Source organism: Saccoglossus kowalevskii, chromosome 12, assembly GCF_978046115.1.
Source record: "Saccoglossus kowalevskii chromosome 12, keSacKowa6.1, whole genome shotgun sequence".
Taxonomy (NCBI): Eukaryota; Metazoa; Hemichordata; class Enteropneusta; family Harrimaniidae; genus Saccoglossus; species Saccoglossus kowalevskii.
This window is the reverse complement of record NC_140652.1, coordinates 21,093,695-21,108,832: the sequence shown is the minus strand read 5'-3', so window position 1 is coordinate 21,108,832 and position 15,138 is coordinate 21,093,695. Positions and strand designations below refer to the sequence as shown.

The 15,138-nt window shown below is 37.5% G+C and overlaps 1 protein-coding gene across 1 annotated transcript; it reads left to right on the top strand.

Annotated features, from left to right (window-relative positions):
- Nucleotides 1-1,239: 1,239 nt before the first annotated feature.
- Nucleotides 1,240-7,509, top strand: LOC144356724 (galactosylceramide sulfotransferase-like). Its single transcript, XM_078011405.2, has 4 exons — nt 1,240-1,390; nt 3,157-3,214; nt 4,108-4,375; nt 4,576-7,509. Exons 1-4 carry the CDS (start codon nt 1,293-1,295, stop codon nt 5,331-5,333), a joined length of 1,182 nt encoding a protein of 393 aa, XP_077867531.2. The 5' UTR covers nt 1,240-1,292; the 3' UTR covers nt 5,334-7,509.
- The last annotated feature ends 7,629 nt before the right edge of the window (nt 7,510-15,138 follow it).

The window sequence follows — 15,138 nt, the reverse complement described above, 5'->3', positions numbered from 1 at the left end:
GAAACTTAATTGTTAAATATTGATCATGGCGTCAGACTACATTCACCATTAAATACAAATTAATAATCGGACAGTAGTATAGCATAGCAGTTGACCTCCTTTGACGCAAATATTTACACTCGGGCCAAACTATTTTCTCGTCTTGAATGTGTGTTTTTTTCATTTTCATTATTTTTGTCCATGGTTGGATAGAAAAAAAAAACGAACTACAAATACTCCATGATTTTTTGACTTCATTAAACAATAAAATCTTTTTTGTAGGATGGAAACTTTTTGAGGTCAACCCCCCCCCACCCCACCCCCAAACTAAAGCAAATAAGTTTTTTTTATCCGACATCGATCTTTTGACGTTGTCCCTTAACGTATATGCATTCTCACTACCTATACTAAAATATGAAGTTACACAGACAGGGGAAAAAATAATGCTTTCTATTGTCCAGGTTATATGATAAATATTTTGAATGTGTATGTAATAAAATATGCAATCATAGTACACGTACACAATAAACAAAATTATGTGAATTTCCATTGGTGGTGTGAATTTCCATGCCGGTTTATATAGTTGTGAACACATATTTTCGTAAATAAAACTAATACTCATTTAGGTGTACTATTTAAGCATATAATTACATATCTCATATATTTTGTGTCATTTTAATTATACATGATATTCCCAGATTAACACATACAACATTAGATTTCTCAACTCCGATAAAAAGACAAGTATCTGCCGCGAAAGCCAATCATCGCAAAAGCCAATCATTGCGAAGCTACTAGTCATTATAAAAATATATTGCATGATTTTCATAACCAATGAGTCCGGCTTCAGCGCTCCATTGCGATATTAGTACCATGGAAAGCAGTTAGGGGATTTACAAAAATACAACTAGCGAATGATATAAACAGATGGTGTAGTATGGCGCAGTATTTCACACGCAAGTACGTTACAATGAGAACATAAACGGTACGCGCGGGTAATCGGTAGCGAATATAGGACCTTTGGCAAATAATGGCACATGACTTCGTTCAGAGTTATCTCCCGCTAAGTACTAGTAGGCTAATTTCTCCCAGAGACGTCGTATGCCCATTACCGACTAACTGATCTTTCCTCTTATAGCCACCGATCGTTCGTCAACAAGTAGTTTGAACGCACTTAGGCACTGCGAACAGCTGTGTGTGATGTGAAATTGAGGCTGTTCAATCAGGTGACGGATATTGGATTACGCTACGCTCATTACAATTCGTTATCTTCCTGTGAACTCGCCGAGCGAGTTACCAGTCACGTCGCATAAATGGTCTACTCAAAAATATTGATATTATTTGGTGTGATATGTGCATTTTCCGTACTGATGACGTCATTTCTGCAAGTGGCCAACGTCAATATACTTCGGTGAGTACACCATGGTAATTAATACTGGGCCACGACCGATACGAGCGAGTGGCAGCGAAAATGAGCTCTGTGCAATATCAGGCCGAATACTTTTACCGGGGTGATGGGTTACGATTATTTTACTGTAGCGGTAGTCAGGTGTTATTTTCATTGCGTAAACTATAAGAAAACGTAAAAAAAAAATCAGAAAAACAAAATAAAACCAAAACCAAATTCATTTTCGTCAAATTTGCTTTCCTCCAGTGCATTTTAGATACAACGAGCGGGTGCTGAAATATAAACTTCTCGTAGATACAATTCTTGTTTTTGTTGTTTGTGTTTGCTTCTAATCGACAGGATCAAATTGTGAATGCTTACTATAATGCGTAAATATATAGATATTCCGTTTTGTTTCCGTTGAACCATATTTACCCTTCAAATCTGTTTTGTCGAATAATGCTTCTATTATATACATGTATAGCCAAAGAGAAAAGCAAACACAACGAACCGCTGTTGTTTGTCAATTGAACTACGTCAGCTCTGACTGCTAATATTAAAATCCGCTGTCTACATGCTGGGCCACATTGTAACCAATTGACGGATTTTTTTTTCAAATGTGTGTCAACGATTAAACGTACCGAATGTCTGATCAATTGGCAGCTTGGCTCCTGGTTTAATCGTAGTTGTATATACAAATGTATTTATTTCAGAAAAAACAAATACGCATTTTTAGAATAATAAGTACACTGTAACACTGAAATGAATTATGCGATTGCAATCTGCGACCGGATCCTAGCTGATCGTATTTACATATACTGGGAGCAATGTGTATTCAGCCTGTCAGATATAATATGTATACGCATTACTTTGACTGCATCAGGTTGACATCAGATTATTCAGCAAGCACAACGAAACAAATGGAATAGACACTTGTAACATTTCCGAATGTATATTTATTTTAAATGGGAGATTGCAAGACGAGGTTTTTCTAAAATCGGTTATTTGTGTTGCCAGATACGTAAACTCGAGAATGGAATTTGTGCAGATGACAGAGCTTTCCTAGAACATGATTTTTTAATCTTATTCATGCAATTTTATGTTTTGTTGAAATTCATCCCTGATCCCGTTTATATGTTATATAATCACAAAATTTAATAAAACTAACTAAATAATTTGATAAATAACTAAATAACTAGCTAACTAAATAAATAACTAGCTAAATAACTAAATAACTAGCTAACTAAATAAATAACTAGCTAAATAACTAAATAACTAGCTAAATAACTAGCTAACTAAATAAATAACTAGCTAAATAACTAGCTAAATAACTAGCTAAATAACTAGCTAAATAACTAGCTGAATAACTAAATAACTAGCTAAATAACTAGCTAAATAACTAGCTAAATGACTAAATAACTAGCTAAATAACTAACCAAATAACTAAATAACTAGCTAAATAACTAGCTAAATAACTAGCTAAATAACTAAATAACTAGCTAAATAAATAAATAAATTAAAGAGCGATAAAAACTAAATATCTTCGCTCGTCTCATAATTTAAAAAAGAATCGCTCGCCGCTCAGCGATATTTTTTTTGGTTTGTTTGGGTCTGGTCTATTTACTAGTATGTGATAGTTTCTCGATTAGCCCTTATCTTAAATGATTGTGCCACCATGGAGACAGAGTATGATAATAAAATGTTATTTATATAATGTGCGAACATTATATATGAACACGTAATTTATAATAACCATTCCAATTTCTTTTTTTTTAACTTACTTCACACAGAAATGCAGTTGCCATAACACGAAGTGTGGGCGACGATGAATATGATAAATCATTGATGGTAAACATTTAATTTATTTATTTATTTATTTATTTATTTATTTATTTATTTATTTATTTATTTATTTATTTATTTATTTATTTATTTATTTATTTATTTATTTATTTATTTATTTATTTATTTATTTATTTATTTATTTATTTATTTATTTATTTATTTATTTATATATTTATTTATTTATTTATTTATTTATTTATCAACCACACTCGTACTATACTATACAGAAACACTCTGAGTACTGGCGTTGTCATTCATACATGTTTCCGGTCTGAATCAATAAAAACAATGGTAATTTATGATTTTGACAGTTATACCAACCAGTGCGTTGCTTGCATAAAACATTATATTACCAGCACCAGTTGTGTTGTAAATATTGGTATACGCTATTAATTTATCATGTTTTCATTAACATTAAATATGTACAGAAATAATTCAAAAGTACTGTAAAATGACTAATTTTCACTGGGTTTAAATTTCAGGCATATTCAGTGGGTTTTAAATTCATGGTTTTATCATTTAGATAATGTTTTCTATGCTCAATTTCACAAATTCACTGGGTTTTAATTTAGCGCATTTTCCAGTCAGCGAAATAAGCATAATTACAACCCAGTGAATTATTAATCCTTTTACAGTACTTAATGGATTACTGTCTGTCCATGGTATAACATTGTCTGCTAGGCGTCTGGTATTGATATGTAGTACATAATAATAATAAGAATCTCAAGGTGATTATTATTAAAGGATAACAATTGTCGAGCCACATTTTTTTATTAAATATATATAGATATAGGTTGTAGTTGTCGTTGCACATACTAGTAGTAAGTGGACCCTTCCTCATATGTTAGTGGTAATCTTTTACCATGATGCTGCAACACATTTGTATCTACTCGCAGCTGATTGGCGACAAGGATGTCACTGACCCCGTGACTTTATCGTGTACTCCGAGGACAAACATCGTTATGCTGAAGACACACAAGACCGGAAGTAGTACCTTGCAGAACATACTATTCAGATATGCCGACAAACACAATTTGACATTAGTCCTACCTAAACGAAGCCACCTACTCGGCTACCCGCACAAGTTTAATTCCACGGATATTATTCATGTTCCATGGCACGAGTATAACATCTTAACCCACCACACAGTCTTCAATTTTCCAGGTAAGTCGTTTAGTATGAGACGTTAGTGGCGCTGTTCAGATTAAAGTGCTCACGTGCATTTGATGGATCTTGATGCGAATGGTGGCGCTATTTACAACATACTATATAAAAAGAAGTTAGTTTTTGAATACAATCAATGCATCTTTCGCACCCAACTCGCGCTCGGCTCAGTAATAACCGATGTAAAATCTTTCTTTCAGAGATGAAGAAACTTATGCCACCGGACACCGCGTTTATAACGATACTGCGCCACCCAGTGACGCAATTCGAATCGGCATTTGGCTATTTTGCATACCGTCTGACGCTAAATATGAGCAGCGACAATAAATTGGAGACATATTTAGCGGGAAATGACAAATACTTCTTCAGACAACATTTACTGCATAATAACTACATGTTTGATCTGGGAATTCCTTATAACGACTGGAATGACATCGATAGGCTTGAGGGCGCGATTCATAAATTAAACCTCGTTTTCAACCTGGTTTTGATCATGGAATATTTTGAAGAGTCGATGGTGTTGCTACGTCATCTAATGTGTTGGGACGTCGATGATGTAATGTTTCTCGCTCTGAACGTGCGTGGCGCTGCAGCAAGTGAACATGCAGGGTCGGAAATAACGACAAAAATCGAAGAATGGAACTCCGCTGATTTTCACCTTTATAAATATTTCAACAAGACGTTCTGGGAGAAAGTGAAACGATTTGGAGAAACTAGAATGGAAAACGAAGTGGAAGTTATAAAAAATCGTCTGCGCTGGTATCGCGATAAGTGCATCTCCGGAATAACCCAAACCGGAAACAAAGGTTTCCACCCAAAGGGGGTCAAAATGTCGTGGAATACACTGAACCCTGACGCCAATCAAAACAGAGATTGCGTCGATATGACAAGGTCCGAAATAAAATACACTGAGATACTGAGAAAGAAACTAAACAGAAGAATCCTGCATTATAGGTAACCATGCACATCCGCCACAGTCAAGGATGGCGTAGATGCACCCGTCAGTCAACCTTCAGCAGAGACGACGATTTCCGTTTTCCCGACAACTTTAGCCGTTGATATGACTATATTATACTGAGACTATATAACATATTTCAGACTCCGATTATCTTGGCACATTCGTGAGGGTGTAATTTGGGTAACACTCACTGGTACTCACGGGTACATACTGTGTGTTTTGAGTCTTTGCATCACCAGGCTCCAATTGTAATACTGCTAAATTCTTTGAGTAGGTTTGCGAGCAATAATACACCAGTCTTTACTAGACTCGTCACATCCGACAGTGTACAACATACACTTACATAAGGTAAGGTTCTTGCCAGGTGCCATTTATTTAACAAAAACACACTAATAAAGCCGACTAAAAACGGCTGTCATTACATTGCATGTAGTGTTCAACTTGAAGTGCATAGATTGAAAACAACTAAATGCGAGAAAAAATAAATTGCATGAACTGCGAAAAAAAAATCAACTAACATTTAAAATAACTGACAAAAACATCGACAAAAAATAGCAACCCCCGTTACTGGAAAAACCAGGTCTGGAATAAAAAAACTTGGGGACAAAAATCCTTGGAAACCTGTTCCCGTCGCACTGTCGAACGTGCCCAGGGGAAGGTGGCGGGTGTCGCCCTGTATTATACAACAAACATTAATAAACTTACAAAACAACCAATTAAAAACTGCACAGTAGCGAGACTGGCCTAGACTGACATTCAACCTCCTGTCCTCCATCCTGCCTTTAACGCGTATAACATTTAGCCCCGACATTAGAAGGCATTATTTAGTAGATGGTTGCTAGGCAGACATGTTTCAATAATTATAACTTTATATCTTCAAAGTTGTTAGGCCTAGTTTGAGATTCATTGATCTTGGAAGTTTTTTGCGTTTATCTTGAAATTGATTTCTACGTAGTTCTACACATTCAGTACGCAATTTCTAACAAACGAAAATTCAGATCGTCGCCATTTTTGGTCAACTTTACCGGTATATAGAGTACTGGAGGAATGTTCCTGGATTTATTTCTGTCTGCCTTCGTCTTGATTTTTTGCTTATTTTTATATAGAGACACGTTGTTTTTACTCAGGTATTAACGTCCAAACATTTGAAATAAGGCTACATTAAAACAAGTTATAGTTGCCAAAAAACGAAGAACATTGTACATGAAGCACCCCTCTATAAAATTTACATAAAAAAATATTCAGTCGTGCTGCAAATTAATTATTAATTGCGTCATTAACCGTTTTACTCCATTTTCGCTTATTCTTGTGATCACGCTTGGTATTTGCATAATTTAAAAAAAATTGCCATATTTCCAAAGTTTGAAACAAGATCTTTATTATGGTATATAACATGTATGGGTAAAATGTATGTTTCAGTCTGTAAACTGAAGCCAAATAATTGAACCATCGAATGTATGCTAACCACTTATAAATACCCCTTCTCACGTGACCCCACGTACCATACCCGCCTGTTTGCCATCTCGAACAGACAATAGTTAACCGCTATACTGCGAAACGCGGTTAACAATATTTCCTATAAATTGCGCCGTCTAGTGACGAGGCGTTTCCATGACGTCATAAGATGTCGTATATATGTGACGTCAGTGTCGTTCAAATCAACAACAATGTTTGGTTGTAATTGTACGCCTTCATCAAGCAGGGGGACTATAAAACGATTAACAACCTTTTTTATTTTGGAAGTTTCACACATCAAAGGCACAGAGACGGTATTCCGACTGAGGGTCAGATATATATCAAATAAGGAGGTTAAATTGTTATTTACAAAATCAGTGGAAAGAGGTTGTTTTCGATTTTGCAGAACACTCACATGTCCCATCTATACCACTCAAGGGCTCCAGAAAAATGATGATTATCTTTTTTAACTGTGTGTCTATGGGACTATGTGGTCATGTGTCGTATATCTAACAAAGAAAAAGTTTAAAGCGGGAGGGTCGTCACCTGCGCACGCACTGGAATTGAGTTCCATGCGACGATAACAACACACGCTAAAAATGCAAAGGCTCATGGGTGAATATTACTTCGATATATACAATAATGAGTTTAATAACATTTTACATATAATTTTATTGTTATACATTTTAAAAATAAACTTCTTTATGTTATTGATTCATATGATGACAGAACGTGTCAAAATCCTTGTTAGCATTTTACTAAAAAGAGTGTGTAAGAATAAACAGCGCAAAGTACGACTATCCACTGGCGGGGGCGGACTACGTCACAAGACGTTCTACGTTGCTAAGACGCGCACCACTGTACCACGTATTTTTACCAGTTCTGCGCGCGCTGCTAAGGAACGGAGCCTGTGAAAGTTATAGAAAACAACAGGAACTCAACTTTGAAGTAATCCTGAACAATCAAATTTATATGAGTTACACACGCAGGGGGAAATATTGTTACTCTGTTCTGGGGAGTCGCAACAACCATCCCAAAGTACCGTTTTCTGAGAGTTTTCGGCCTTTGTTTTCACCGTGATGCTTGCCATGCGATGAAAATGGACGTCCGCCCCCCCCCCCCCCCACGTGAATTGCGACAATGTGCTACACTGTTTCACCCACTCTAATCTCCTTTGACATTTATAGCAACGGCAAACCCGGATCGTTTCTCTTATCTTTTATTGCTTTTTAAAAGTAGTTTATTGAATATAAAGATAGTTTATTTGACGACACCGTTATTATTTATTGACTAGCTGTGTATAGTAATAGAGGTCATCATGCAACAATACGTTCAGGCTATATAAATTACGTGTCTTGTTGTCGTCCGTTTCATGTGACACGGTGTCAACAATTTGGTGTCGTACCGACAACGCCATGGATCGTACAGGTATGTGTGTTAATGGGGGTGGCTAATAACACTCCGCAGGCCAACAACTTTCATAGCAGCACCAGCTAATCATGTGTATTTGGATTACCCCGGGTAATCTATCATACCAGAGGTACATTACTTGGGGTTTGCAACTCGCATAGTACTGTATTGTGACATCATGTCAAGATCCCATTCAAGTCTCTTCTCGTAGATAGCGAGACTGAGGCTACGACCTTCTGACATGACATATATCAATGTTCAAGGTTTGTAATGAAAAAAATAAAACTTTTCTTGCCACTATCGTAGTGAAAAATGTAATACATCGAATATGTACAGAAAATATAGTTCTCGTAATCCGTCATATCGTGGGCAGCTATTTTGATCCACCTGGACATCCCAGTATCCTAGTTACCTCGGGCATGCGCATTCGCATTTTTCTGAGTTGGAACGCTTATGCGAGAGCGAGATTGTGATGGGATCTTGGTATCATGTCACCGTTGTTGCAAACCCCAATAATGTACCTCTGATCATACCAATACAAGCCAAAGGATGTACACCTTGGTCGGGACTTTGGTACCCCGGGTAATCTATTACCTATAGCTAAGCTTTATGTAGACACCCCGTATTTCACTGGTGAGGTGGAGGCACAGTGTTTGCCTGATGCTATTTATGATCTAGTCATTGGTAATGTTGAAGGAGCCAGGGCACCAGATGATCCTGACCCACAATGGCAAGAAATTTGTGTAGTAGTTACTCGTGCTATGGCTAAGAAAGGTAACGAAATGTATGTGTACCTGACAAGGGTAAGTCATTAGATGTAAATAAGGCTCAGCTAGTAAAATTGCAGCATGATGATCCATCTCTCAGTAAATATTGGTCCTTGACGGAACCGAAGTTTAAAGGTAACCAGGAAGTTATGTTTCTGGAGAAAAACGGTATACTATACAGACAATTTGCTCATCTTCATGTGAATCAGGGTAGGTCTGTTTAGCAGATGGTTGTACCTATGCCATTGCGTAATCAAGAAACTAGTCATAGAGTCCTGAGCAATTTCTACTGGCCAGGTATACATGGTGACATAACAAGATTCTGTAGATCTTGCAATATTTGCCAGAGAACAGTACCTAAAGGTAAAATTGCAAAAGTCCCTCTTCAGAAGATGCCACTGATAGATGTGCCGTTCAAAAGGGTTGCTATTGATTTAGTTGGTCCTATTCACCCTCCTAGTGAAAAAGGTCATAAGTACATCTTGACATTAGTAGACTATGCTACCAGGTATCCAGAGGCAATACCCCTGAAACATAAGTACAGAGGATGTAGCTGAAGCACTGGTTGATATGTACAGTCGCCTAGGTATACCAGAGGGGATTTTATATGACATGGGAACTCAGTTTGTGTCAGAGTGTATGTGTGAAGTTTCTCGTCTGTTGAGTATTAGACAACTGTCAACCAGCCCTTATCATCCAATGTGTAATGGGCTGGTTGAAAAGTTTAATAATATTTATGGTACGTTAAAATCAATGTTGAAGCGATTGTGCAGTGAGCAGCCAAAGCAGTGGCACCGCTACATCAATGCATTGCTATTCGCCTATGGAGAAGTGCCCCAAGAATCAACAGGTTTTGCTCCCTTTGAGCTGATGTATGGGAGGACTATATCCTATGCATATTTTGAAGCAACTCTGGACAACAGAGACTGAGGAACCGGAAATTAGAAACAGTAAGTGTTTGAGTTAAGAGAGCGCTTGGACGAGACACTAAAAATAGCACAGGTAGAGATGCAAAAATCCCAGCAACGGTAGAAGTACTACTATGATAGGAAGGTGAAAGTCAGAAGGTTTGAACCTGGACAAATGGTTCTTATTCTACTACCAACTGATGCTAACAAGTTATTAATGCAGTGGAAGGGGACGTATGAAATTGACAGTGTGATTGGTGTAAATGACTAGAGTAAAGGTACGTGGAAAGTACAAAACATATAATGCTAATCGCTGAAGAAGTATATTCAACGAAATGAGCAGAGTAGTGAAGCTGATAACAATCTGCCTGTCTTGGGCATTGCTAGTGCAGCTGTCATAGAGTATGAAGAGTCTTTAGAAGTAGACACTGTACATGATGATGACTTGTTGGTGCTGAATTCTTGCATGTCAAAAGAGTCAGTAGCTGACGTGAAATACGGCAGGAACCTGACTCATGATCAGGAGCATTCAGTTCATTGTCTAGTGCACGAGTATATGCACATATTTACAGACAGATGATATGTTCCAAGATCTCAGTAAAGACAAGTACTTTACTAAGGTGGATCTTAGTAAGGGGTTTTGGTAGGTTCCTGTGGCGTTGGAGGACATACACAAAACAGCTTTTGTCACCCAAGATGGTACCTTGGTACGAATTTTTGAAAATGCCATTTGGAATGATGAATTCTGGTGCAACCCTGGTCCATGGTGTCAGAAAGATGTTGAGTAGGACGTGTAAGGTGGTTAGTTATGTTGACGATATTTTGGCTCCCACCATCACTTGGTGTGAGCATTTAACTGCACTAAAAGAGTTGTTCACCAGGATGGCTGATGCTCAGCTTACTGCTAGACCATCCAAGTGCATAATAGCTTCTGATGTTATTGATTTCGTCGGTCATCGAGTTGGTCAGGGTTTTCTGAGTCCACACGAGGATAATGTAAAAAAGGTTAGAAATGTTCCTCGGTCCATGACTAAGAAGGAAGTCAGGTCGTTTCTTGGTCTAACTGGATTTTACAGGGAGTATATACCTAACTATGCAGCTATTGCCGTACCATTAACTGATTTAACAAAGATGGCCAACCCATCAAAGTTGTGTGGGGAGAAGCACAAGAGAAGGCTTACCGAATTCTTATTCACGTAATAACCAGTAAACCTATATTGAGGATGCATGATTCACACAAGCCTTACGTGTTACGTACAGATGCTTCTGATGTTGGGATTGCAGCAGTGTTGTTACAAGGTCATGATGGAAAGTTATTCCCTGTGAGTTATGCTAGCAAGAAGTTGTCACAAAGAGAAAAGGCATATTCGACTATCGAAAAGAAATGCTTGGCGATCGTGTGGTCTGTAAAGAAGTATATGATGTATTTGTGTGGAATCTCCAGACAGATTATCAGCCTTTGTTGTATGTTGACAAGGCTAAATTCATCAATGACAAAATAATGTGACGGCCAATGTTTCTGCAGAAGTACCGATTTACCGTTGAATGTATTAAGGTAGCGAGACTATTATTTGTGTTGAAAATTACGATTTTCACATTTATTTATTAATTGATGAAATGCACTATAAACTTTCATATGATAAAGTCAACATAACATAGAATGTCATGTAAGTTGGTTAAAATGTATATTTTCTGAAGGGAAGCAAGGCAGGCTCAGTAGTGTTTTCCAAAATCAACAATACAGGTTTAATCTGTGTGCCTATAAGTTTCAAAGATAAACTCAAGACAAAGCAATGTTAGGATGTGTTATCAGTAGCTATCTGACACACAATGAGTGTTTCCAAACATTCGAGTGGTTTGTCTCCGCCCCTGTTTGTTTCACAGATTAGTCATTTGCATATGAATGTGTCAGACACAAGGTCACACAGCCACTGAAAAAAATCATTGATTTTGGTGTTTTTATATGCCGAATTTATCCAATTATAGCTATCCCATTCCTCTATTTTTTTTGGTTTCTAATAGCCTTACACATTTGGATGCCCCTACACATGGTAAAACAGACCTTAATGGGAAAACAAATTGATTGTGCCGATAAACAAGCTTGAAAATCTTTGCTGTTACTTCATGGACGTTTTCTAGGAGTTTATGTTTTTCAAAATACAAGGTCTTTAACAAAAAATAACGTATACTTATTGTCGTCGGATTAACACCAAATTTTCACAGCTTTAAGGTGACAATGAGAGGAACTTGAATGTGTCCAGACAAACTATTTCATCGATTATTTACCAACGAGTTGTGGTTTGAGTTGGGGGCAATGTGACTAAAACAGTAATTGAAATTCAGCACACTATTTTTTAAAACGCGTTGCTTGAATAAAACTGACCAGACACATTCAATTTACCAGACTATTGAACAACTAGGAAAAGTGAAAAAAATACTTCTTATCGCCAGCGTAAATGCGTAATTATTTTTTTTACAGAAAAAGTAATTTTTCACCTTTGATTGAGTAACGCGTCGTATAATGCAGATACGGGCATGCAAAATACACTTGTGAAAAGCTTGAAGTCTGGCGATTCTAAAAATATATACTTTCCCGGGTCTATTTGTAGTCATTTAGTCACAATTAGAAGATGAAAACAAGTATGCAAATAATAGTCTCGCTACCTTAAGGGCTCAGATAACCATGGATCTGATTTTCTAAGTAGAGCAGTTTAAGGACTATGTATGGACACCGCATTCAGACTGACTGACTCGTCATTTGTAATATATTCCCTTTGTAACAGAATTCATGTGCTGTGCAGGAACTTTATAAGTTTCCTCTTGAAAAGGGAGTGATGTCATGAATTCTTATTATTTATTCTGACATTAATTTGCGTAATTGGTTTTACGAGGTGCGCCCTCTGTGGCAGAATGAACATACACAGAGGGAGCTAAGATGGCAGAGTAGCTAGCGAGTACTGGTGGTTAGTGATCTGTTGTACTGGTTTTGATATAGCGTTCTGTGACACTATCATACCAATACAAGCCAAAAGATGTACACCTTGGTTACCCCGGGTAATCTATCATACCAATACAAGCCAAAGGATGTACACCTTGGTTACCCCGGGTAATCTATCATACCAATACAAGCCAAAGGATGTACACCTTGGTTACCCCGGGTAATCTATCATACCAATACAAGCCAAAGGATGTACACCTTGGTTACCCCGGGTAATGTATTATAACAGTACAAGCTAAGTGATGTACACCTTCATTGGTTACCCCGGGTAATATATTACAACAGTACAAACTAAGTGATGTACATCTTGGTTACCCCGGGTAATCTATCATACCAATACAAGCCAAAGGATGTACACCTTGGTTACCCCGGGTAATCTATCATACCCATACAAGCCAAAGGATGTACACCTTGGTTACCCCGGGTAATGTATTATAACAGTACAAGCTAAGTGATGTACGCCTTGGTTACCCCGCGTAATGTATTATAACAGTACAAGCTAAGTGATGTACACCTTGGTTACCCCGGGTAATGTATTACAACAGTACAAACTAAGTGATGTGCACCTTGGTAACCCCGGGTAATCTATCATACCAATACAAGCTAAGTGATGTACACCTTGGTTACCCCGGGTAATGCATTACAACAGTACAAACTAAGTGATGTACACCTGGATTGTTCCGGGTCATAAAAGTACAAGCCAAAGAACGTACATTCGGATTTCCCTAGGCTATATAAAAGATGTAATGATAATATCATTATAACACAGGGGCATACACAGTTTATGCAGAAACGTACATATGAATGAAAATAATCAGAATTTATCCATATTGACTGTAATAAAGCTGGGAGTCATAAGCATATTTTCACAAATTGTTTACTTGTATGGGAGGTTATTTCAACAATCTGGGTTTTAGAAAGTCGTAAAAATGCCATTTTGTTTAAACATTGTGTTATGTATAATTAGTCAAAAAATGGAAATTTTAACATTAAATTTTGGCAAATGTTTTCAAAATACGGTACCGTAACTTCGATGAAACAGCTTGGATGACTTTGTGACTTCCCCGCAACATACTTCTCTGGCGGCTTGTCGAACTTGGTTTATTAATGCGTTAGGGACAAAAGACAAGAACGATTATTTTGAGTTGGCGTCCACGTGCGAAAACACTAATGTCAAAATGTGCCTGTTGTGCACTATGGTATTGGACGTCCTTCATTACGAGGGTACAAAAGTCGATTTGTTCAAGTAAAAAAATAGTTGCTGACCAATGTAGCCACAAAATGAATTAAGGCACCATTGTTTTTATTTCTGGCCTATTATTGAAATGCAATATATGACAATTACACACACTGATACACTACTAGTATTCATTCTGTTTCAAGCAGGAGTATCCCCTCTGTCATAAGTGTGTTGCGAGTGTGCTGGTCAATTTCGGGCTGCCCTTGTCTCATAGTGGTTAGTCCAAAGGCGTCTCGGTGTACTGTGTACCTTCAATTATTCGATACTGTTTCATATGTATTGTCAGTCCGAGGTCCCATCAACAAAGGCGATAAAGCCACGTATTTATATCCCCTGATTGGTAAACAAATGCTTGAATGAGCGTGTCTTCACGGCCAAACAAGTTTGTGAGGAATTAGTGCAAATATACGAGATTTTATTCACCTGAGCGAAACTATGAAATGCACATAACTGTTAATAGTACTAAAAATAGAATTGAGAGAAAACAACTGTGTGTTGTTTTGGCGTTGGGTCTTAATATATTTACCTTCTGTGAGCAAAACAGTGACGCAACAGCCGTTGTACGTAAATTAGCTTTTACCTGCTTTCTTTTCATAAGTACGCCCTCTTCGGTTAGCCTAAGAACCTGAAATGCGGCTTCTGGCATTTTGAGGACTGTCGAATTTATACGCGTGTGGAATTCGGAAAATCTTCAACGTGTTCATTCAATTCATGAATAGTGCACGGGCAAATGGATTATACTTGTACCGAAGTGCTCGATCATTGTCTGAATACTACATGGCAACCGGATGACAACCGTAATGATCTGGAACATACCACTTTGTTCAAGGAGTCGTATGGCTGTATTGTAGAGGGACGTGAACATTCGTACATTTCACCTTTGTTGGTGTTTGCTACATTTATTGACACGATTCAATCGCGATTTGTAAAGATCTCGTAGTACGTATGAAAGCATTTTACCTTGAAGACGACCTGCCCCTCACGACAATGCCTTTTAACACACCCCTCGTAAAATTTGGTAATTAAG

Coding starts and splice junctions, on each gene's coding strand:
- LOC144356724 (XM_078011405.2), top strand. CDS start 1,293: ATGGTCTACTCAAAAATATTGATATTATTTGGTGTGATATGTGCATTT. Junction 1,391..3,156: donor GCCAACGTCAATATACTTCG/GTGAGTACACCA, acceptor TACTTCACACAG/AAATGCAGTTGCCATAACAC. Junction 3,215..4,107: donor AATATGATAAATCATTGATG/GTAAACATTTAA, acceptor ATCTACTCGCAG/CTGATTGGCGACAAGGATGT.